The 25,581-nt window shown below is 46.9% G+C and overlaps 1 protein-coding gene across 2 annotated transcripts in view; it reads right to left on the minus strand.

The window, feature by feature from the left end:
• Positions 1 to 274: 274 nt before the first annotated feature.
• Positions 275 to 25,581, minus strand: part of TSPAN7 (tetraspanin 7) — a 160,342-nt gene continuing 135,035 nt past the window's right edge. For both annotated transcript variants that reach the window (XM_089774568.1, XM_075913241.2), the window contains 4 exons: positions 25,321 to 25,476; positions 17,195 to 17,278; positions 4,215 to 4,287; positions 275 to 1,317 (listed from right to left, as the gene is read on the minus strand). In XM_089774568.1, coding sequence (XP_089630694.1) covers positions 4,219 to 4,287; positions 17,195 to 17,278; positions 25,321 to 25,476 — 309 coding nt within the window. In that variant the 3' untranslated portion in view covers positions 275 to 1,317; positions 4,215 to 4,218. The remainder of the gene's footprint in view (positions 1,318 to 4,214; positions 4,288 to 17,194; positions 17,279 to 25,320; positions 25,477 to 25,581) is intronic.

The raw sequence follows: 25,581 nt of genomic DNA on the forward strand, positions 1-25,581 counted from the left end.
TTTCCCCAAAATTTGGCCCAGTGTAGACGGGCTAAATTTTGGAAAAACTTCTTCTGAAAAAAAAAAAAGTGGAAAAAGGTACGCAAAATGCAGAGTGCATTTTGCGTACCTTTTCCTGCAAAAACATTGTAGTCTAGACATACCCTTTGTTACTAACCACAAGTAAGTCACAAATTAAAATATCCATAATTCTAAATAATGGTGCATTCTGTTCCCTTACACTTCTCCCTGAGAGTTATGTTAGAATCAAAGAATAAAAGTGAAGCAGATAGAAGTCTGTAATAGTTCCATTTATTAATACATATCTCACAAATACAATATCAATGCATTCTTGTTGGCATGCTAGACAGAGGCATTATTAAAAAATTCCTATTTTTAAAAAGATTTTAAACTTTTGTTTTCCTCCCAAAAATATTCCGTATGCTTGGTTTTGTTTTGATTGGTTTGACAAGATATTTTGTGGCTGTAACGTCAATGCGAAATAAAAGAAAGAATAGAAAAAAAAGGATGAAGGCCGCATTACAGCACAATTTCATTAGTTCATAGTTATCTAATAAAAAAATAAAAGAAGCATAATTACTGCCTTCACAGTAAGCAACAACACAGCTTAGTAACAGCATTACACAGGTTCAGGTTCAGAGGCAAAATGCACTAGACAAAGTCTACTGGCATACGCACTAGGCATACAACATTGAATAAGAATCAAAGATGTAGTAGAACAATCAGGAAAACATTTCCCTTCAAGCACAACATTATAACATTATTTTCAAGTATCTTTATGTTATGTTACTGATTTCTTGTGTTTTCGGGGAAGGGAACATTTGTGGTGAGAAGATGAAAACTTTAGTAAAGCAGTAAACAAAACAAGAAACTAAGATTTATTAAAGCAAAAGAATATATATTTCATATACTGGTTTAAATGAATGTGTGCAACATTTATTAACCATGGTGAAAGGCTAATTTTGCCCTCCAGTCACTACATGCACAGCCCAATCGATGTTGTTAATGGATTACCATTATTCATTTACAATGCAACTACTGTATGACCAAGAACATACATATAGTGCCATCATATGCAGAGCCTTTAAGATGGAGTGTACAGTACTGGATGCTGAATGGTTCAAGCTACTCTTGGTGGCGCAATAGTACTTCACGGAATGGTACACTACGCATGATACAGAGTTTAGAAGATGGTGTATGTGTGTGTGTCTGGGTGCGAGCAAGAGAAGGAGTGTGCTCTAACATTCTTTAAAGTCTTCCTAGATTTCTGCAGTTCCTGATTTCGAGACAGGCTCCGTATTTCACATCTCTGAAAGACTAGGGAAGGAGAGAGAAAAGAGATAAATTGTTTTAGCCGCTAACAAGTTTCACAACATAACTTTCATTTTATATATAACAAAATATTCAAAAGTTATACATTCAAGTGATGTTGCAAGTCCCCTCTTTCCACCAGGCAAAATCCTAAGGGAAGGTGGGGAAGGGAGGCAGAACCCACAACCAAAGGCCCCTTTTTTGATAAAAAGGTAAGATATCCAAAATCTACTGTCCTGAAGAGTGAACAGTAGCACCTGGCTACTGAAATACAACAGAAGATTAGGGTTAAAAGAGATCTCAGGGAGCTATCTAGTCAGTGGTTCCCAACTGCTGGTCTGTGGACCAGTGTCAGGATGCAAACTGTTGGCTGCTGGGTCATGGCGGCTACTGGAGCTGAAGCCAGCTGCTTGCAGTGGCTCTGGGGGCCAGGGCTCACCCCAGTCCCCTAAGCTGCCACACAGCAGCTGGCTTCAGCTCCAACAGCCATGGCGGCTGATTTTGCCCGGTGGCAGCGCTGGGGGTGAGGTGCCTCCCTCCTTTCTCCCCCTCCCACTCAGGTAAGATGAAGGTCTGGGTGGGGCTCCACGCTACCCCCTCCCCCCGCCTCTATCCATGGTGGTGTGAGACGCATTTGAGGAGGGAGGGAACATGCAGACCACCAATGGCTTCCTGCCCGCACAGCAGTAACAGCCACACTCCCTAGAGGGAGCAACCTCACCCTGCGGAGTGTAGAGGTGGGGTGGGGGCAAAGGGGTGTTGGGTGAGGGGGTCACGGGGCAAGAGGGTGTTGGCATGGACTTTAGGGGTCACGGGTTAAAGGGCATAGGGTCAAAGGGTGTTAGGCACTGGGGAGCAAGGGGTGGATTGGGGCTAGGGGTTAAGGAGAGGAGGCTGGGGCTGAGGGAGGGCCGGCATTAGAGGTGAAAGGGCAAGAAAGGGTGGGTTGCAGTGGGTCAGTGGTTATGGAGCCAGGTGTGACACAGCTCATGCTTCTGTTTCAGGAGGCAGCAGATCTGAGGGTGTCTGAGCAAGGTCTGGGAGCCTCAGAGCTTGTGGAACACGCAGCTGCAGGGACAGTGGGGCAGGATCAGGGTTTGGCACACAGGAGTTTATGGAGCCAGGGAGACTGGGAGTAGTGGGGCAGGATCTGGGGAATGAGGAGAGTGTCAGTGTAAGTCAGGGGTCGCTGGGACACAGCGTACCAAGGCTGGTAGTGACAGCCGCTGCAGGACAGGCTCCAGGCAAGACAGGTGGTTGACAAAAGGAAGGTGGCAGCAGGGAGGGTTGGGAGGCAGAAGACAGGCTTATGAGATAATGGGGTTAGTGGGAGATAGGGGATATCAAACGATGGGTTGTCAGTTTAATAATACAGAGACCCAGAATACCAGAGTTGGCTGGATGGGGTCAGAGGGTGGGTGGATAGGTAACATTTGTATTTGCATATTTACAGATTCATTATTTGCACAATGATATGCAAATAAAATGTTACCAGTCCACCAAAAGTTTGTGAATAGGTTTGCCATTCCACAGTATAAAAAAGGTTGGGAATCACTGCTCTAATCCAACACCCTGCTCAAAGCTGGACAAATCCCAACTAAATCCTCCCATCCAGGGCTTTGTCAAACCCGGCCTTGAAAACTTCTAAGGATAGAGATTCCACCATCTCCATAGGCAACCTATTCCAGTGCTTTACCATCCTCCCAGTGAAGTAGTTTTTCCTAATATCCAAGCTAGACCTCCCCCACTGTAACTTGAGACCATTGCTCCTTGGTCTGCCATCTGCCACCACTGAGAATAGCCTGGCTTCATCCTCTCTGGAATCCCCTCCCCTCTTTCAGGAAGTTGAAGGCTGCTATCAAATCCCCCTCCCCCGGCACTCATCTCTTTTGTAGATTAAATAAGCCCAAATCTTTCAGCCTCTCTATATAAATCACGTGTCCAGCTCCCCAGTCATTTTTGTTTCTCTCCACTGGATTCTCACCAATTTGTCCACCTCCTTTCTGGGGGGAGGAGGCAACCCAAAACTGGACCCAATACCCCATATGTAGCCTCACCAATGCCAAATAGAGTGCAATAATCACTTCCCTAGATCTCCTTGCAGTGCTCTTGCTAATGCAGCTCAATATTCCATTAGCTTTCTCGATACCAAGGACACACTCATATCCAGCTTCTCATCCACTGTAATCCCCAGGTCCTTTACTGCAGAATTGCTGCTTAGCCAGTCAATCCCCAGCTTGTAGCAATGCTTAGGATTCTTCCATCCCAAGTGTAGGACTCAGCCTATGCCCTTGCTTAACTATGGGGTGTTAAATTTAGATTAATGAGCTAATTGAATAGTCGGTGCAATTTACATCGACTATTCAATTAGTTGATAAGGGCGCCTCTTCCTTTGAAGTGTAGCAACAGCCCCAGAGCTGTTGCTACACTTCAAAGGCAAAAGCCCTGGCCCTGTGCTCCCCGTGGCATTTCAAAGAAGCAGCACCACATGGAGCCCAGAATCCCCTGCTGACCCTGGGCTCCACACAGCTCTGCCGCTTTGCAACACTGGGGGGAGTCCAGCGTCAGGCTCCACGCAGCGTTTCAAAGCAGCAGCACTGCGTGAAGCTCAGGGTCCAGCTCCGGGCTCCACCCGACGCTGCTGCTTTGAAGCACCCCCTCTTCTTTCCCCCCTTGCTGGCTCTTTCTTATAGAGGCAGCAAGAGGCGGGGGGAGTGACTAGTCGACTAGGGTAAGCATTTGCTTATCGGATAGTCAACTAGTCGTTCACATCCTTATGCTTAACTTCATCAGATTTCTTTTGTCCCAATCCTCCAATTTGCCTAGGCCATATGGGAATCTATCCCTACTCTCCACAAATACCTTGTGGACAACACACTATGTATAAACAGATAAATGCTCACCTTGTTACACCATCTCATACTGATTGGCAGTAATAAATCGGGACAAACAGCATGCCAGCAGCATTCCGATCAACTATTTGGGGGGGGAGGGAGGAGGGAAAATCACACAAAGAGTTAAGAGTCATTGTGAGACATAGTGACTTTGCCAAATGCAATCATTGGTAATAAAACACGCTATTACATTATAGTAAAGCCAATATTTTGCCACTGTGAATACACAGAATTACTACCGCATTGTAAGTGCAGCTCTTTAATCTGAAAAGTGGTATAAAAATGGCACCTCCTCCTTCGTATCTTCCTCCTGTTTGTAATCAGAGTCCCATCTGCTTACTTTGGCAGCAATGTATGTTTTCACTACTTTTTAACTCCTGTTTGCAGTCCCTAGCTAGCAAAGCAGAGGGAGAGTGAGCTGAATCCTATTCTGGCATGTGTATTGAGTTATTGACTAAATTCTAATGACTGGGTTTCAGTTTGTTATAAAATCACAGAACCAGAGAGTTAGAAGGCAGCAAAGGGTCATCTAGTCTAACCCCCTGCTAAAATGCAGGATTTGTAGCGTCTCAGCCACCCAAGACAGATAGCGATCCACCTTCCTTTTGAAAACCTTCAGGCTACATCTATACTGCAGGCTTCGTGTGCAAGAAGATTTTATCGGAAGAGATCTTCTGCAAAAACTTATTGTGCAAGAGCACATCCACATTGCAAAAGCACATCGAAAAAGTGATGGGCTTTTGCAAAAGAGAGCATCCAGATTGCATGGACAATCTTTCGAAAGTAAGCACTGATTGCTATGTACAGGTACCTGTGATTCCTAAAAGTCAGTAATCCAGCCAGTTATGCACCCACCTTGTAGTAGTCACTTCCCATTCTGTATGTGTGAAAGTGACTGTTCCTTCCTAAGTGAAGTACTTTGCATTTGTCCTTATTGAACTTCATCCTATTTACCTCAGACCATTTCTCCAGTTTGTCCAGATCATTTTGAGTTATGACCCTATCCTCCAAAGCCCTTGCAACCCCTCTCAGACTGGTATCATCTGCAAGCTTAGTAAGTGTACTCTCTATGGGTATGTCTACACTTGCTCTCTAGTTCGAACTAGGGATGCAAATATAGCCGACCGAAATTGCTAATGAAGCGGGGATTTAAATATCCCGTGCTTCATTAGCACAATCTCTCCCGTGCGCTATTCTGCTCGCCAGCTGATTCGAACCAGGAAGCGCGCCCCGGGACGCGTTAGTTCAAATCACACCCCTTGGTTCGAACTAATGTAACTCCTCATTTTTTGCGGAGTAACATTAGTTCAAACCAAGAGGTTTGATTTGAACTAATGCGTCCCGGAGCGTGCTTTCTGGTTCGAATCAGCTGGCGAGCAGAATAGTGCGTGGTCAAGATTATGCTAATGAAGCATGGGATATTTAAATCCCTGCTTCATTAGCAATTTCGGTCGGCTATATTTGCATCCCTAGTTCGAACTAGGGAGCAAGTGTAGACGTACCCTATGCCAATATCTAAATTGTTGAACAAAATATTGAACAGAACCAGTCCCAAAACAGACCCTTGTGGAGCCCCACTTGTTATACCTTTCCAGCATGTCCGTGAACCATTAATAACTACTCTCTGAGAACAGTTATCCAACCATCTATACACCCACCTTGTAGTAGCCCCATCTAGGTTGTATTTCCCTAGTTTACTGATTAGGTGGTTATACAAGACTGCATTTAGTTTTTCTTCTTTTGGTGTAGTATATTTGTGGCATACATTTAGTACATTTTTCTTTCTTCATTTTCATGTTGTTGTCTATTGCTCAGTTTTCCAATTTATCAAGGTCCCTTTGATTTTTAGTTTTGTCCTCCAAAGTCTTTACAAACCCCACCTCTAGCTTTGTGCCATCAGCAGATTTATCAGTATACTCTCTATTCCTTCATCCATGTCATTAATAAAGATGCTATTGGACCTAGAATAGATCCCACTGACACCCCACAGGTTGTTCACTACTAAAACAGCACTGAAAGAGATGGGAAATTGGCATAGGGATAATGAAAGGCAGAATTTGACCTGCAGTATCTTTATTATTGATAATTTCAGAATGATCAGGATAGAAAGTAGCTTAATGTCTATTTCCCACAGTGAGTGCATACAGCTGACATTTTAATTAAACATACATTCTTAAACACACATCTTTATTAAGTAAAAGTCAGAGTTAAACATGTGTTGAAGTACAGCCCATCTATAGTGCCCTAAACCACTATTTCATTTTTTTTACACAAGTTATACAATTTCAAAAATAAATGTTAAGAATTTTGAAATGAAGAGCTGAAGATGTACTTGGTTCTCACTGGCATGTAGTTCTTCAGTCACTAACACCTGCTTCAACTTAGAGCCTTTATTTTGTTCCTTAAAATTTGCAAAAACATATCCAACAGCAAGAGTAACGAATTAGAAAATTATTGGAAATAGATCCCCTGCATAGAGTATGGGTTTTAATAATCTCCTGGTAATTTATTCATTTGATCATCACAATTTATTAATACTTTTCTGTATGTACCAATCACATTAATAACTTTACTTTTCACAGCCATGGTTGTCAAACAACTCTGAACATATAAAGATTGTAACAATTCAAAACCATCTACAGAGACAAAGAGAGAGGGCTGCCTCTGTCGAAACATCAACCTTTTTCTTAGATTTTTTTTTAATCTCTTGATCCAAATAGTTACAGTTGCCCCACACTGGAATTGAAAGGGTTAAAATGGCCCTGGGCGAGAGCTAAGGCTGGGAGCCAATTGGGAGAGGATTTGTGGCAACCAATCAGAGCCCAGCAGAGCTGTATAAAAAGATGGCTGGCCAGGTTAAGCTCAAGCTGTGGAGGGAGAGGGACTTGCTGCCTGCTAACAGAAGGTACCTTGGACAAAGCAGTGCTGGGGAAAGGCAGGGTGAGTCAGAGTAGCTCAGGCTTGAATATATACCCTAAGCTGAGGCCCAGCAACCAGGACCAGGGAGGTACAAGAACTGCAGAGGAGCAGCCAGGGCAGGGAACGGCAGCAGGTCCAAAACCCCCTTGCCAGTGATGAAGTGGCCAATTCAGATTGTGGTTTGCCCCGATGGAAGGGGCTAGATCAGGCCTGCACAACATGACCAGGGCCGGATTAAGGGGCAGGCTAGCTGGGCAGCTGCCTGGGGTGCCAACCTATGGGGGGGCACTAAAACACCCCAGCACCCAGAGTCACTCTGCCACTCGGCGTGCGCCTTCCATGCTGCCGTGTGGACAGGACTCCCTGACCCCGGGTCTCCCCTGCCCGCCGTGCAGGGCAGAGGGGCTGGGAGTGCACTGGGGCGGGGCTCGCCATGAGCCTGCCTAGCCCGGCTTGCCTCCACTCGGCGTTGGATTGCTCCGGTCTGCCCGGACCCCGTGCCCACGGTGCGCTCAGCCGAGCGCCAAGGCGCCGCTTCCAGGCACCTGCTGCTGCATGAGGCCCAGATTCTGGCGCCTGCAGGTGAGTCCGGGAGCGGGGAGGGGCCCGCCTTGCTCCGTGAAGGGTGGAGGGAGGGTTTGAAGGCTGGGCCAGTTAAAAAGAGAATGCTCCCGCGGGGGAGGGAGCAGAAGCAGCGCCTCCCCCCCACCTCTGCTCCTCAGCACGGAGGGGGGCCCAGAGTGGGGAGAGAGGGGCACCTCCCCCAAACCTACTCTTGTGGCCCGCAGCTGTTTTCTTTGGAGTAATATGGCCCTCGCCTCTTTCCGAGTTGTGCAGGCCTGGGCTAGATGAAAAATGGAAGTGGGTCCCCAAGGCAAGTGGTGGCTTAAGGATAACAGAGTTCCCCAGGAGGAGAGGACCTCAGAGTGTGGGCACTGTCAAGGAGGAGAACCCTGAGGAAAGGACACTGTAGCCCGGGAGGAACATAGTAGAGAATGGGCAAACAAGTAACAGCGGGCGAGACACCACCAGGAAAGGGCACTTTGAGTCTGGACTGAGCTAATCCCCAAGTGACCAGCAGGAGGTACCATGGCAGCAAGTCACAACCTGCTACACAGACATGCTTTTGCCAAAGGGCAGTGCATCAAAGCTGATCCATCTCATTCATTTGTGACCATTGGGGAATCCTTTGAGTTAGAGACCACACAATTCTCTTTGCACGTTTCCACCGTCTGTGAAGGGTATCAGATGTAATGAATTTAAGAATGCAGACAAACCTTATTAGCAACAAAAGCCTTCCCTTCTTCCTTGACTCACATGGGCTGTCTCTACACTGGGCCACTTATTCCGGAAAAGCGGCTGATTTTCCAGAATAAGCTGCAAGCTGTCTACACTGGCCCTTGAATTTCCGGAAAAGCAACGACGCTGTACTGTACAAAATCAGCTGCTATTCCGGAAAAACTATTCTGCTCCCGCTCGGGCATAAGTCCTTATTCCGGAACACTGTTCCAGAAAAGGGCCAGTGTAGACAGCCCAGTAGTCTTTTCCAGAAAAGCGCGTCTACATTGGAAAAGCAGCCTGCCAATGTAGACGCTCCTTTTCCGGAAAAACTTAAAATGGAATTCTGGAAATTCATGCCAGTGTAGACACAGCCATGGAGTTCACCCTACTAACCTCTAGCTGGTTATCCTTCCACTCTAGGCCATTATTCTGCTTAAAATCTTACCATGCAGGTTTGTTAGTTTACTAGATAATTAAGGCTTCCTGTAAAGTGATCATTGTAATAACTCATCTTTCCCACCAAACTGATTGTTTGGACCCTATACCACTCCAAACCTACCTATGTTACCTCCCACAGGAAGTATTTATAACCCCTGAGAATGAATGTATAGGTGTATGCTTAACAGCACTATCAGTCTCTAAATGTGGAAAACATTGGTACATCTCTGTAAAAAGGACAACTCAGCAACGTATCATTCACTTCATAGTGATGTCTGTTAATCTGGAGTGTACAATGTAGCAATATCAGCTTCCAGTCCAATCACACTATCCTTATTGCCCCAAGATTCTATATTACTGGCATGAGCACTGTTGGATTAGCAAAAAACAGCAGCACATCAATTTATGCACATGGCTATATGAGATTTCCACCAACACCATATTTTCCTATATAAGCAGGGTCTGGACGAATTCTTCCCTGACAGCTAGCTGGGAGGGGGAGAGACTTTAGGTGGGTTTATGTAAATGTAGTTTGCTCCTGTTCTACTTAGATATCCAGCAGACAGAGCTGTGTTGCTCAAAGTGATCAACTCTGGGGGTATGTCTAGACTACAATACTCTGCCGACTGAGGCATGTAAATTAGACATACCAACATAGTCAATGAAGTGGGGATTTAAATATCCCCCACTTCATTAGAATAAACATGGCCACCACATTGTGCCGGCTCAGCTGTTTGTCGGCACGAAGCAGCAGTCAAGATGTGGATCGGTCGACAAGGAAAGCCTTTGCCGACCAATCCCTTATGCCTCATGCAACGAGGTTTACAGGATTGGTCGGTAAAGGCTTTCCTTGCTGACCGATCCCCGTCTTGACTGCCGCTTCGTGCCGACAAACAACTGAGCCGGCACAGCGTGGCGGCCATTTTTATTCGAATGAAGTGGGGGATATTTAAATTCCCCGCTTCACTGACTATGTCGGTATGTCTAATTTATATGTTGCAGTCGGCAGAGGCATGTAGTCTAGACATACCCTGGCTAGTGTTGGGTTACAAATCACTTTAGTACTGAATGCAGGAGTAGTGAAATGCTGTTACTAATGTTGTCATTACTGTATGAATAAAGGGGAGCAGAACTGTGCTTAACCTGTCCCAAATGAAGGAGCCACCCTCAGTGAAAGGACCTCATTAAGCAAGGGGCACAAATGCCAGAGCCCTGTGAACGTAAGAGGGTTGGGGGCAGGTGTTCCAACTAGATGTGACCTCTCCCTCAGGGTCCCTGGTCTGGTTTAACCTGTTCCTTCTCTCCTCCCCTCCTCCCCCCATTCAAAGTGCTAAATAGGCTCCTTTAGGAGGCTTTTGTTATTTTAAATGCTCAGAGCTGAAATCAGTTGTGACAGGACTGTGTTTCTGCCCAGCCTGCTAAGAGCTAAAAATCACTAAGAGCTGAAATAACTTGAGATGGGGCAGTACTCTGCACCGACTGTAAACAGCTGCAAATTACTAAGGGTACGTCTACACTACAGCGCTAGTTCGAACTAACTTAGTTCGAATTAGTTAATTCGAACTAAGCTAGTTCGAACTAACGCATCTAGAACTAAAAACTAGTTCGAACTAGCGTTTTGCTAGTTCGAACTAGTAAGTCCACATTGAGTGGACTCTGAACAGGGCTTAATGATGGCCGGAAGCAGTGCCGGCAGGGCATAAAAGGAGGACTTAGAGCATGGAGATGCTGTCTCAGGCTAGCCGAGGGCTGCGCTTAAAGGGTCCTGACCCCCACCCCGGACACACAGTTCTAAGGGGTGCCCCGCTTGCAAAGAAGTTCTGGCTTGGAGTGCCCTGAGTGCCCACACTGGGCACATCACACCACTCGGCCATCAGCCCGGCTGCACTTGCCGCAGGCTGCCATCTGGGGAGAGGGAATAATTGGGGGGCTGCAGGAGAGCTTCCACCCCCAGAAGCCCGCAGAGCCAGCCCAGTCCTCCCCATCGGGGGCTCGTACCCCATTCCTCCCTCACCTCCTTCCACTTGCCCTTCCCTAGCCCCCCTTCTTATTGATGTACAAAATAAAGATAACGTTTCTTCCAACATTGACTCTGTCTTTATTGAACAAAACTGGGGGAGACTGGGAAAAGGAGGTGGGAGAGGGGAAGAGAAAGGCTGGGAGAGGGGAGGGCAACTAACATGATCAGGGGTTGGGAACAGGTCCCAGATGAAGAGAGGCTACAGAGACTGGGACTGTTCAGCTTAGAAAAGAGGAGACGGAGGGGGGACAGGATAGAGGTCTCTAAAAGCAGGGGTTGGGTGGAGAGGGTGCATTCAGAAAAGTTCTTCCTGAGTTCCCATAAAGAAGGACTAGAGGACACCAAAGGAAAGGAATGGGTAGCAGGCTTGAAACTAGTAAGAGAAAGTTGTTCTTCTTGACAAAGCAAATAGTTAACCTGTGGAACTCCTTGCTGCAGGAGGCTGTGAAGGCTAGAACTAGAACAGACTTTAAAGGGAAGTGAGATCAAGTGATGGAGGTTGGGTCCATGGAGTCCTATTAGCCAGAGGGTAGGAGTGGTGTCCCTGCCCAAAGTTTGTGGAAGGCTGGAGAGGGATGGCACGAGACAAATGGCTTGGTCATTGTCTTCGGTCCATCCCCTCCAGGGTCCCTAGGGTTGGCCGCTGTTGGCAGAGAGGCTACTGGGCTAGATGGACCTTTGGTCTGACCCAGGACGGCCATTGTAAGCTCAGGGCTCAGGGTCGGGGGTCTCAGTGGACCCCCTTGATTTTCATGCACACCTGCTCCTGGGTGGCCAGGCTGGCAGCTCTCCTGCCCTAGCCGGCCACTTTCCTGTGCCTAGTGCGGAGATCGTGGACGAGGTCCACGATGTCCGCACTAGCCCAGGAAGGTGCCCGCCTCTTGCGGTCCAGGGCAAGCTCCCGGGAGCCGCCAGCCTGGTCCCGGCAAGAGGGGGTGGGCTGGGAGGCATCGGGTGGGTGGCTCTGTGCCGTGCCAGGTGAGGGTCTGCTAGCTGGGTGCTGGCAGGCTTGCACCTGGCACGGGCACCGTAGCCAGCCCGTGCCCCTTTAAAGGGTCCGGGGCCGGGAGGGGGCATAGAGTTTCCCTGGTGTTGGCCAGAGTGGCCACCAGGGAAACCTGGGGAGGGCTAGCCTCCCACTAGTTCGAACTAAAGGGCTACACAGCCCTTAGTTCGAACTAGCTAGTTCGAACTAGGCGTTAGTCCTCGTAAAATGAGGTTTTCCTAGTTCGAACTAAGCGCTCCGCTAGTTCGATTCAAATTCGAACTAGCGGAGCGCTAGTGTAGCGCATAGGAAAGTTAGTTCGAACTAACGTCCGTTAGTTCGAACTAACTTTCTAGTGTAGACATACCCTCCGAGACTTATGTGCAGAGGTGACAGCAGAGTGGCAGGGGGCACCAGCAATTGACTGACAGCTGGTGAATGAGTGGCTGTTGAGGTGACGAGCAGAATGAGTGGCTGGCAAGGCAGCGAGAAGCAGCAGCTGGCAGGGCAACCAGCCAAAGAAAGTGCTCAGATGGCAAAGCAAGCAAGGTGTCTTCTTCTGCGGGTGAGGGGGGAAACTCTCAGAGATGTGTCTCTGAACCTTGGGTCCCCACAAGGACAACCAGTGGCAGTGGGGTATGGTGAGGGAACAGAGAGGGATGCAGAAAAGGAACTCTTGGTTGTAGAACTCAAGAACGTGAGGCAGAAGGGCCGGCCCCACGCACTCTGGGGTGGGTGTCCTAATCACAGCTCTGAGAGTATGAATCCTGCTTGCAGCATTTTCCCTAGGTAATGTAAGGTGACTTCTATTTTTATTAAATGTTTCCTTTCTACTCTCAAAGTCTGTGCTTGCAAGTGGGAAAGTGCTGCCTCTCAGAGGTGCCCTGCCCAGCTGTGGTGTGTGAATTTTCTAGGTTACTGGGTGGTGGCTCGAGCTGATTCTGTGTTGCGTCAGTGGAAAAGTAACCTTAGATACTAAACCCAGTCCTGGCGGCTGTTGGCTCCACCTACAGAAACATTACACCTCTAACTTCAAGAGATGTCTGAATCATAGCCTATCAGCGCTCTAAGGAAATGCTGATCAGGACACTATGGTTCACAAACATGTGTCCACTTATTCAGCAGAAAGATGTTTGGGCAAGATCTGGCACTCAGCAGTGTTGCTAAAGGAGTGTCATATTGTCGGGATTCATTTTAAACTGGTCTTAAAGCCTGGGATCACCAAATAATAGAATGCAGTTTTAGCATCAGGTGACTAAAGCAGACTTAGCTTGGGTAGAAACCAGACTGAGTGCAGGTCATGGCTAACACCACCAACATGGTCTCGCTATGACCACCACTACTTGATCTCCTTAGGCGGCTATGAAAATCCAGGCCTGTATGCAGGAAGGGTATGAAGAGTGCAAAAGCAACCCCATGGTCCCCCAAGTAAACATACTCTAAGGTAGAAGCAGTGCGCTACCCGAGCCTCCCTCTCCCATGCTCTGACCCGCTGAGGAAGGCTTGGGCTGATTTCCCTGCTTACTTGGGAGATCATGGGGGGTGCATCCACACCCCTGTGGTCCACATTTACAAAAAAAAGCACCCCCCCCCCCGGAAATTCCTGCGTAAAGACCTGAAATCCCACCTAATTTAAAATCTTAGTGGGATTTGGCCATTCAAATCACCTATTTGGCTTAGGAAACGCCACTCTACCTCAGCAACTCACCTTAATAGCACCAAAGCAATTAAGAACATCTCTTTTTAGGCCTGTGTGAAAGGAGGGAGTTTGTAGCTCAAGCACTTACTCAGAAGCCTGCCTTTCTTTGGGCCCATAGCAGAATTGTTATTAACCTCTGGTGTTATCTGACTGTGTGTTAGATCTCATCTCCCAGCCACTATGGGGTGAGATCAGCATGGCTGTTTGTAAAATTCTATTGAGAGCCCATCACCTGCAGCAGCTTTACTACCACAAGGGCCGCTAAAAGCTTCCATTGCTCCCTGGTGCGAGTTTTATTTTAATTCAGTCTCGCTGCTTGGGAGCTGTATGTGTGTTTCTATCGGGGTCATAGAAGCTTTGACAACAAACTGAACAAAATTTTCCAAATGGGCTCTGGGTCATGGCTGTCCCTCCCATTGCTTTTTAATGCCTGTGATATTTCTGGTTTTATTTCCTTTTCCTCAGCTGACACGCTAGTTCCTTCTGTACTTTATTATCTTTTTCACTGTTATAACACTAAATAACTCTGATCGTGTGTTCGGATCTATTTATTTTCACTGAACTAATTCCTCCCCGGATCCTAATCAGCTCCTCGCTGATCTTTTAATGGCTAATTTTGCGTGCACATTCAATTTTACTATTTTTTCTTGGTGTCATGAGATGGAAGTTATTTTCCCCCTCAGCGGGATGTTAGCTGTGTCCAAAGTAAGCAAGAGTTGCTATTTGAGAAATCATTAAATTGCACATATTCATCAAATGCTTTTACAAGGTCTTAGACTACCACTGTGAGATCCTGCAGTTGTCAGCATGACGCTGGCAAACCAGGTTCCATGCTTATGGCAAGGTGCCTAGGTCTCAGCTGAACACTGACAAATGCATAGCTGGAATTGCTCTTCCTCACCTATATGTTATTAGTGCTAAAATAGTTATTAGAAGTATAAGAATGTGTTTAGATTTTATGAAATGCTTATAAATGTCAGGTTGCATTATCTCACTTACACCAGCTGCGTCCCATATTATCAGGTAATATTTAAGTGTATGCTCTGTAACTGTAGATCACCAGACAGGGGAGGAGTATTAGCCAGTGTAAAATACTAGAGTCCAAGAGGAGGTGTTGCACATAATATTGATGATCCTTGTTAAGTGGAATGCATTATTTTGGATCACCAGAGGACAAAAGACTTTGAGTGCTCTCTGCCCCCAGTGAAGAGGGGTTCCTTCAGTTAGATGAACAGGCAGTTCAGAGAATGGCAATGGAATAAAAACCCTTAAGACGAAACAGCATTGCTATGCTGCTTGGACTAAAGGGCAAAGTTTCTGGGCATAAGCAAAAGATCACTGGGATTTAGCTTGAGTTAGCACCAAGCCCTGGTCTACACTAGGACCTTATTTCAAACTAATCCTCCCCCACGCCAGATCAAATTTATAAGAGGAAAGTCCACACTACCAAGCCTGTAATTTTGAAATAATGGGCCACAATTCAAACTCTGTACCCCGCTTTTCAACAGGAGTAATGCTAATTCCAAAACAGTTATTTCAAAATAATGGTAGTATGGACGCTCCAGTGCTGTTAATTCAAAATAAATCGGCCTCCAGAGGCCTTGCAGCTGCATCACCGCTCTGGCCACACTTGGCATCTCCACTGCTCTCCCCACTCCTGAAGAGCTGTAAAGTCCTGGGAGCAGGAGAAGGGATTGTCCCACATGGCCAGCTTTTCCAACCCTGTGTGAGGAAGCACCACTGAGAGACATGAGTGACCCCAATGTCCCCTCGAATCCTCCGACAGCTGCCAGCACTTCTGTTACTCCCATGGCTTCTACTGCCCAGGGACACAGAAGAGCTCCAGCCTGGAGATTGTGGACCTCATCAAGGCGTAGGGTAAAGTGTCCAACCTCCAGGATCACTGCACCCAGTACAATGCCAACATCTACAGCAGGATCACCATCATCCTGGCTGAGAAAGGGCTCACCAGGCCCCTCAACCAGAGTCACATGAAAATCAAAGAGCTGCGCTAGACCTACCATAAGGCCAGGGAGCAGAGCAGACGCTCTGGGGTGGTACCGCAGACCTACTGCTACTACAAACAGCTTGATGCCATACTGGGAGGGGGGCCAGTCACCTCCCCGGCCATCATAGCGTCCAGCCAGGACACACCCAGCATCAGCCTGTAGGAGGATGGGGTGGTGGTGGAGAATGACGACGACGACAACAAGGAGGCGGCCAGCCTGGTAAGCATGTCGGTAAGGCAGTGCTTACTGGTTAATTGGTGAAACCTTTACATTCCTAGTTCTAATATTCAAGGGTCTTGTGTGGCTGTATGAAGGATGAGCCAATGATGCGAGATGGTTCAGGTACAACTGACCATTACCAAAGAGTACAGGGCCAAAGTATCAGGTTTCCTCACAATCAAGACAACTCAGACAAGAAAATGCTAGTGTGGTTCTTTACACACTGGGATGTTACAGCTGAAAGTAGAAATTGACAGTCTGGTATTTTCTTTGATGCAGTCTTGTTTATTTACAAGGAATGTACAAAATCCCTATGTCTAGACTATATCTAGTCAACCTCAGACTCAAAAGCTCTCTAAGCTTTTTCCAGGGTCACGCGGTACTTACAGGCTACTGATTGGCTTTCTTGTCTCTCTCCCCCTCTACTTTTTGTTCTGTTCCATGTGATCTCTACACACAAATGCCCTATCTAACACAACACATAGTCAAAAACTCCTGAGCAGTTTCACATACATCTTTTGTCTTAGAGGGGAACTTATGCTCAGTTGTGTTAATTGAAGGGTAAATTTGCACCTATCAATCTCAATGGGGTTTTAACTCAGCCCAAGGTTTCATCCAGCTCACAACAAGATAGAACTGTAACTACGCATCTTTAACTGATGTCAAGATCCGGGCAGTTTGAAAGTCAGCGAGCCATAACCAGCTTCCTAGTGTTCCCTGAACCCTCTGCATGCCAAAACATATCATGAAACAGCGTGACTTTTAGACTGTGGTTTTGGCATGTTTCCCTTTACAGCTGTGCTGCTGTTTGTAGCTAGGGAAACTGAACTCCTAGGTTGATTTAAGGGGCCTCTCCTGACAAAAATCAAAGGGGTTTTTCTTTTAGAAAAGTTAACAGTATGAACAGAGTTTTAATAATTAGTCCTCTCCTATCCTGAGCTTTTCTTTCTTACGTGAAGCTGAAATAAGCAAGTAGTGCATGTCACCAAATAAAAACAAAACACAACCGTTTTTGATGAGCTAGGCTAAATGTATGTTCTTATTTTAAACATCTTTGGATTTTATAACAAGCTCTTTTAAAAAAAAAAGAAAGCTTGAAGAGTGAAAAGCCTATCCCACATATGGATCAGCTATTTGGCTTTTGAGTTGTTTATGCTCCATTTAAAACAAAGCTTTATTGGGTTAACCTCTGTTTGACCCAACAGAGGGACAAGTTATTTTCCTTGAGCTAGCCAGTAGTTGAATCATAACTGCATATTCCCAAGGAGAAACTTCATTTACCTTGAAAAAAGAAAATCAATGAACAGATGACCAAAGGACTAATGAGCATTCTGAGCTCTGTCCCTTATAGTCCTTCCCTGAAGCCAGGAGAAGAGAGAGAAAAACCACCTAGTTCATGCAGTATAATGGTATACCTACCTGTGAGAATGCAATTCCAAAAGCCACTCCAGCTATGATTCCCATATTTGTCTCCATGAAACTGGTCACCAGATCATAACAGCCCTGAAAGACACAAACAATCAATCAGTCTTTGTACACATGGCCCCTCTCCCTCACTTCACTTGGCTGCAGTTAGAAATACCGTATTTTCCTGCGTATAGGGCGACTGGGCATATAAGAAGACACCCTAATTTTTTAATTAAAAGATAGGGTTTCATCTTATACCCCAGCGCCCCTCCGCCTCCTTTGCTCCCGGTGTCCCTGGTCTGCTGGAGATGGTCCCCAGCAGACCAGAGGCACCGGGAGCAAAGCCGCAGCAGCTTTGCAAAGCCTCGGGGGAAGCCGGCGGCGGGGCATCCCAGGCGCGCCTGGGATGTATACCCGGGGTACAAGACGACCCCCGATTTTTGGGGGATGTTTTTTAACATCAAAAGTCGTCTTGTACGCCGGAATATATGGTAGGATATTTTTATTGTGTCCTCCTACAACATTTTAACTTATTTTAGGTAATAACCAGGGCTCGACAATTACTGTAATCTATTCGCCCGGGGCGAGTAGATTACAAGCCGGCACAGCCGCGCAGCACGGTCAGCGCATGTACAGGCAGTCCCCGACTTACGCGGATCCGACTTATGTCGCAGCTTTTACGCAGCTTTTCTCGCCCCGGAGGACACGGACTGCGGGACCTCGCAGTCCTGCCGCCCGTGTACTCCGGGGCAAGAAAAGCTGCTCCGCGTCTCCCTGGTCTGCAGACCAGGAAGACGCGGAGCAAAGCCGCAGAGGGGCTCGGGCAGCAGGGCAGCCCAGGCGCGCCTGGGCTGTCCCGCCGCCGGCTTCCCCCACGGCTTTGCAAAACCGCGGAGGGGCTGGGGCTCCAGAGCAGCCCAGGTGCGCCTTAGCTGTCCCGCCGCCGGCTTCCCCCGTGGCTTTGCAAAGCTGGGGAACCCGGCGGCGGGACAGCCCAGGTGCGCCTGGGCTGTCCCGCTGCAGGCGTGCTCCAAGGCTTTGCTCCCCATCTCCCTGCAGACCAGGGAGACGGGGAGCAAAGCCACGGAGCACGCCCGCAGGGGGACAGCTCAAGTGCGCCCGGGCTGTCCTGCTGCGGGCATGCTCCGAGGCTTTGCTCCCCGTCTCCCTGGTCTGACCAGCAGACCAGGGAGATGGGGAGCAAAGCCTCGGAGCACTCCAGCAGTGGGACAGCGCGGCGCGCCTGGACTGTCCCGTTGCCCGCGTGCTCTGCGGCTTTGCTCAGTGTCTCCCAGGTCAGCAGACCAGGGAGACGGAGCAAAGCCGTGGAGGACTTGGGCGTCCCCAACCCCGTCTCCCTGGTCTGCTGTGGGGGGGGGGGGGGCAGCTAGTGCCCCCCCCCCCCCAGCAGACCAGGCTTTTCTTGCCTACCCCTGGGGTAGAGCAGCTGGGGGCTGCCGGGTTGGTCAGTTTCAGCAGCGGCTGAATCAGGATGCCTGAGGCAGAGCAGCTGGGGTGCTTCTGGGTTGCTTCAGTAGTGCCGAGGAGCCGCGCTACTGGAGCAACCCAGCAGCACCCCAGCTGCTCTGCCCCAGGCGTCCCCAAGTCAGCCGCTGCTGAAACTGACCAGCGGCTGACTACAGGAAGCCCCAGGCAGAGTTGCTCTGCCCCAGGCTTCCTGGAATCAGCCGCTGATCAGTTTCAGCAGCAGCTGACTTGGGGATGCCTGGGTTTCTTAAGTTGAATCTGTATGTAAGTCAGAACTGGCGTCCAGATTCAGCCGCTGTTGAAACTGATCAGTTTCAGCAGCGGCTGACGCCAGTTCCGACTTACATACAGATTCAACTTAAGAACAAACCTACAGTCCCTATCTTGTACGTAACCCGGGGACTGCCTGTACAGCGCGGTCTGTGCATGCACAGCGTGCCGAACCGCGCAGCTGACGAGCCCTGGTAATAACAATTCGCGTTAAATGATGAGCGTACCCAATAATCGTGGAGACAGAAACAGTATATTTTAGAAACACTTTGCTAGAATGGGAAAGGAGCCCAAAGTGATGCTATAATAAGTAAGACCCTGCTACATTATTAAGGAATTTTTTTTTAAAGTAAGGCCTCAATAGAGTCAATCTGACAACAAAGCAGAATTGGACAAGATATAGGCAGTAAAAATTAATCATGCTAGCAGTGACAATTTGGGAAGATATCTATACAATTTATGAACTGCATGTGAGATTATGAACCTTTGGGGCACATCCGCACTGCCAAAAAGCCCCATACCATGGCCGCAGTTGGCTGGTGTCTGCTGACTTGCACTCAAAGCTCAGGCTGCAAGGCTAAAAATGGTAGTATAGACATTTGAGCTCCAGCTAGAGGCTTGGCGGAGCAAGGGTGAGGTCAGGAGAAAAGGGGGCCTTGGAGCGGAGCATGGGTGGAGCAACCACAGGAAACCTAAAAGTCAGCACCTGCGCAGCATGAGTCTATTCATCATCCAGATGTGAGTGCATACACAGGCTCCAATCCTGCAACCTCTTAGGTATGATCTTAGAGGATATCAGGGCCTTATACTGCACACTGGTGGTCAGAAGAAGAAAATGCCCTTTGTTAAATGTAAGCCATTCATGACCTAAACTACATGATTTTTTTGAACCTCTTGAAACATTAAGTACTTTTTAAATTCTCGGAGTAATGAAATGGTAGATAAAGTTACTATTAGGACCAGAACATCTATAAATCACTTAGGAGATGTTTCAACATACATATTAAATCCTAATTACATCTTGCAACATTATGCTATATGTTATTTCAAGCTTACTCATTTAACTTATCAAGCAACTATGGTTGTATGGTCTTGCATATTATGAGGAGGCGGCTAGATGTTTCAACCAATTTGTTAATTCTGCCAAAACGTAGCTTAATATTTTCCCAGCCTTTCTTAAAGTTTCTCAAACCAATTTTGTTCAATAGCCTGCATAAGATGTAAAGTCTAACAGTTAAGGTAACTTGAGAGAATTTAAAAGATCATATTAGTAAGATAACTTCACTCACTCATTTCATTTGCAGAATGTTTTCCCAGGACACCTTAATTTACTGTTGATAACAATGTAAGTGTTCAGTCCTTACTGTGCATACTCAGAACTGATGCACCCTCAAGAGTGGTGCAGATATTACAGCAAAACTCCAATTGTCCGGCATCCAGTGGTCCGGCACTCCCGATAGTCCGACACCAACTAGAACCCAGAAGTGCTCCGGCCAGCCGGACAATTGGAGCTGCTCCGGCCAGCTGGACAATTGGAGCTGCTCCGAGCCACTTCCCCAAGTCCACCGCTGCTGAAACTGACGAGCAACGGATTTGGGGAAGCTGCAGAGCAGAGCAGCTGGGGTGCTGCTGGGCACCGAGCAGGGGGGTGAGGGGCGGCGCTGCGGGACCAACCAAGCAGCATCCCAGCCGCTCTGCCCGCGGCTTATCCAAGTCCGCCGCTCGTCAGTTTCAGCAGCGGCGGACTTGGGGAAGCAATGGGGCAGAGCAGCTGGGGTGCTGCCGGGTTGGTCCCGCAGCGCCAACCCTCACCTGAGCGGCACTGTGGGACCAACCCAGCAGCAACCCAGCTGCTCTACCCCGCTGCTTCCCCAAGTTGCCGCTGCCGCTTGCAGCCCCAGCTGGCGTCCCTGCAAAACAGCAGAGGGTTTGCCCCACGCCGCTCCGTTCCCTGCCGGACCCCTCCTCCCCCCCCAGACCTGTAACAGCCCCCCTGCAGGAGTACCTCCTGATACTCCGGCATATCCAATAATCCAGCACCCCTTGGCTCCCAAAGGTGCCGGATTTTCGGAAGTCTACTGTACTATACTTACTTGAAAAATTATGTACATTATAACCATGCAGCTATTCAGGGAGGGGGAAAATATCCCTATTTAGCAACAATCACTTCATTTGCATCCTGATTCCTATAGCAACATTTTAGAGAAAAATAATTCTTAGCATTTTTGCAATGTGCTTTGGTTAGTGAATCCTAATGAAATCTCAGGGTATGTCTACACAGCAACATTATTTCTAAATAACTAGTGTTATTTCAAAATAACTTAGTCCACGTCTACACAGCAAGCATTTTGAAATAAAGTCAAAACATTGTCAAGCTGGAGGAGTTCTTACTCCGACTTCTGTAAACCTCATTGTACGAGGAGTAAGGGAAGTTGAAGGAAGAATGTTCTATTTTGAAATAAGTGCTGTGTAGATGCTCCCAATTTTGAAATAAGCTAGCAGTTGATGTCTCAATTTGTGTAGCTTATTTCGAGTTAAGTCCTGCTGTGCAGACACACCCTCAGATATTAGCCTCCTTTAACAGATGAGGAACCAGACTCAGGAAGATTTAGAACCAGATTCACTTGGCATCATCACACCTAATTCTAGGTGACTAGAAAAATCACTGGGTTCCCAAAGCCTGTTTTAGGCACACAGGTTCCTTGTAAAACAACCGGGGAGAGAGAAGTGCTTCAGAATGGGATCGCAAAAGTCAGTGTTCTAGGTGGGAAGCAGCCTAAAATAGCCAACGGAAGAAGCGTGCACCAAGCCACAGCATTCTTAGGGAGTTCAGTGCCTAAATCCAGATTGTAAGGAGGTGCCTCCCTCTGTTTTGGATTCTCAGTTGCAAATCTTTTTTTGGCATCAGGTGCCCACACCTTTTTGCAAGAAGTGGGGAGGGGAGTGAGAACCTCTCATAACTTTTAGCCCAATGGCTAGGGTAGTCACCTGAGATGTGGGAGACAATTGGTCCAAGTCCCCCTTTTACGTCAGATTTGAACAAGGATCTGTTGCCTCTCAATTGAGTGTCCTGACCTCTGGGCTCTAGGGTAGTCTGAGGTGAGGCTCACCGAGACTCTCTTGTGGAAGCTGTTCCACTGTGGATAAATCATGAAGAATTTCGGACTTCTGGTTGTGTGGTCAGACCATGAGAATAAGCCTCCATTGGTAGTTCATTAGTACTCTTTGTGAACTTTTTCTTCAAACTTATTGTACTTGAATTTTCATTGAAGCCTGCTCCTATAATTTTTTTTTGAGAGTGGAGAAAATACTATATTTCAAAAGTATTTAATTCACAAGTGATGAGGTAGAGTCCATCCTCTGTAATAAAGGGACCTGTATGTCCCTAATTCTGCAAAAAAATATACATGCAGACAAGATGAAGATCCTATCAGTTACTTTTAAGTAAGTCACTCACGGATCATGATCAATAACCAAAAATTCTCTGAAGTCCATGAACCGTCTGTAACTTGTGTGAAAAATAAAGTGTGTGTGTGGGGGGGAGATTGATAGGGAAAGCCCAAGCACCACGCGTCAGAGCTCTGGGTCCCCCACCCAGCCCAGGCCTGAAGCTGCAACAGAAAATGTCAGAGAGGTCTCTGAAAGTCACAGAATTTGAGACTAAGATTTGTGACACAAATCTTATCCTGATCATAAATCTTTTCTGGCCAAAGAGGCCACCAAGACTGTTCCTCCCCTGTAAGCTACAGTATTGGGCCAGTCACAGCTCCCTTTGCTTTCTTTGATTTCTGTTCCCCCTGCGATCTTTCAGAAATAGCCCATCTTGTTCAAGTTTCTTTGAGCAACTCAAAGATCTGGAACAGCTCCCAACCAAAGTTCTTTAAGTCTTTGATTTAAATAGCAACTGAAACAGATTTCTCAAATGTGGGCACCTTCAAACTATCCGTGGACAATTCTGTCAAAATAATCAAGTCAGCTACTTCAGTAACAGAGAATTTATGGAGAAAGGCTGGCAGAAAATAATAAAATTAAAAAGATAAAACAGACTGGCCCTATGTGACATGAGAACGAGTGCTAGTCAGCCTGCTGTACAAATCAGCACATTAGAACAAGATGACTGAATCCCAGTTTAAACGTGGGAGGTATCAGCCATGGGTAACTAGAAAGTATTGATTTTAAACCACTGTGTGTTTCCTTTACAATTATAATTTGAAATATTTCAGTTTTATCCATAGCAAAAATGCAATTTAACTCAGGATCAGACCGTGAAGCAGGGAAGGGTGCCAAGATCCTCCGTCTATCCAGCTAGCCAAGTACTTAACGTATGGCTTTCAGCTATGTAAAAGCTGCAACCTTTCCTGCACCTTCTCCCACAACAACAGTACAGTTCAGAAGCATCAAGCCTACTCCTCATTAGAACTCCAGGGGTACTGATGTCAAGGCCACAGTTCTATCCATCTTCTAGTGGTGCCACAAAAAGGAGAGTATACTCTGAAGCCCGAGAAATGGAGGAGGAGGTAGAGAGTGGGGGGTGGCAGAGCTTCTGGCTTCCAAGTGTGCTCCCCAGGAGGAATTCAGGCCAACTCAGGGCAGGTTTATCCTACAAACGCTGCATCAGTGCACAGTGCTTTGATGAAGATGCTCTAAGCTGATTGATGAGAGCTGATTGGTGAGAGCTTAGTTACCCCCAGCTCTGAAAGAGGTGGTAACTATGTCAGCAGGAGAAGCTTTTATATGACACACTGCTATGTGTGTGTGTGCATGTGTGTGGGGGGCAGGGGCTCAGGGGCATGGAGTTTTCATACCTAGAGTCCTGCATGGATATAAAATTTGTAGCTGCATCTGTATCAGCAAAAATGAGCTGCGGATATTTGGATCCACATTTGTGGATGTGGATACCTGTGGATATAAAGCAGGTATCTATGGATTTGCAGATTCATACCCCTGAGCAATGTAGTTATGCCAAACTAAGAGTGCAGTGTAGACCTGGCCTCAATCAAAATTCCTTCTGGAGACTCCAGCTGCCCCCTTCCCCTGCCCCCACACACACTGAATCGTCTTCTCCTCCCTCACTACAAAAGGCAGAATCTGTCACTAATTAACTCGTGTAAATTAATGTCTTTGCAAATCCTTTAAACTCGGCCAACACAGCAACATTATGTTGATGGCAATTATTTCAAGTTTCACAATAGACTGACATCATCCCTGTTCCAAATCCATTAGCACTGATTGGCTCACATTAGGTTACTATAACGGCAAGATAGGTTAGTGGAAGCTAATCCAGTATTATCCTCTTCTTGGTATGTACTGGAAAAAACATTCTGTTTGACAATGGCAAAGTCGTACATGTGACCTCAATCACCATTTCCAAGTTCCTGATGGATGGACAGCTGGGTTACAGTACCAGCTGAAAAGGATTAAAATAAAACACCACCAACCATTTCTGCATTTTTCACTTATATACCAATCATTTGTTGTGTTAACAGTTAGACTGGAAAAGACTAAACATGTTAGGGCAAATTCATCTCTGTTGTATCCACTGAAATCAATGGAATTTATATCAAGGTTTAATTTGGCCTCGGGATTATTATCTTTATGAACAATTTGTTACCTTTCTTGAAAATCTTAAGCAAAAAGGCAACAGAAGAGAAATTCTGTTCCAGCAATCTTTTGCACAAAACAGTATTAGGTGTATATTTTTTATATGTTGCATTGTTTCTCTTTCCCTCTTTTCTTCACATTTTCTGCATTTTTATTCTATTATTAATGTATTTGTTTTGCTTTCTTGCTAACTCTCTAGAGAGTACTCTCCCAATCTTCTTTTTGAGGTTGGGGAGGGGTCAATTTTAGCTCTGTTCTGCCTGCAGCAGTATGAATCAGATGAGATTAGAAGAGGCACAGCAAACATCTCTTGCTACCGCCACAATGCTTTGTGTCAATCATGGCTATTTTCTCTGTTTGGGCTGTTAGCGTCCGATGGCTGAAATTTCTGACAGTGGGGTGGGGGAGGGGATCTGTGAGACTGAGAACTGCTGCTTGACATAAGTATCGAGGTTGGCTGCATCACTTCTGTGTATTACAGTCCTGCCAGCTTCGCCCTCTGTACCAGTTGCTGTGCCTGACCAAATATGATGGGAATGGGAAGTGAGTTCACATCTCACTGGTAGGGTTTCTGTGTCTGCTTATTCCAGAAATGTCAATTCAAGTTGTTTGATGGCAACAACGGACAACCACATGCATCCACCTCTCCATCTGCAGTTTCAACACCCTTCATTTTGCTATGCAGGAACCACTTAAATAACACTATCCGTGGTAATGTGCAAAACTACATTCACCAAATGGGTGCATCTCAATTGTCTTTGATGCACAGTGGCCTGTACCTTCTGGTTTACTTTAGTGGCAGCAATGGTTATGTTGCGCAGATCCTGGGGATTACAGTCACTGGTGTTCATGCAGCAGCTTGGGGGAATACCGTGTTCAAAGAAGTAAGGACTAGTGTTCCAGTTGGTGTAGTTCTGAATGCCACAGCAGCTCAGCTACAAAGAGAGAGAAGAAATCAGTGTTAAAACAAGCACAGAAATAGTTTCAGGTCTTACCTCTCAGAGAGAGGTCAGAGCAAAGCTACTTACAGAGACTTACGT

The sequence above is a fragment of the Pelodiscus sinensis genome, chromosome 1, assembly GCF_052426305.1.
Source record: "Pelodiscus sinensis isolate ZL-2025 chromosome 1, ASM5242630v1, whole genome shotgun sequence".
Lineage (NCBI taxonomy): Eukaryota > Metazoa > Chordata > Testudines > Trionychidae > Pelodiscus > Pelodiscus sinensis.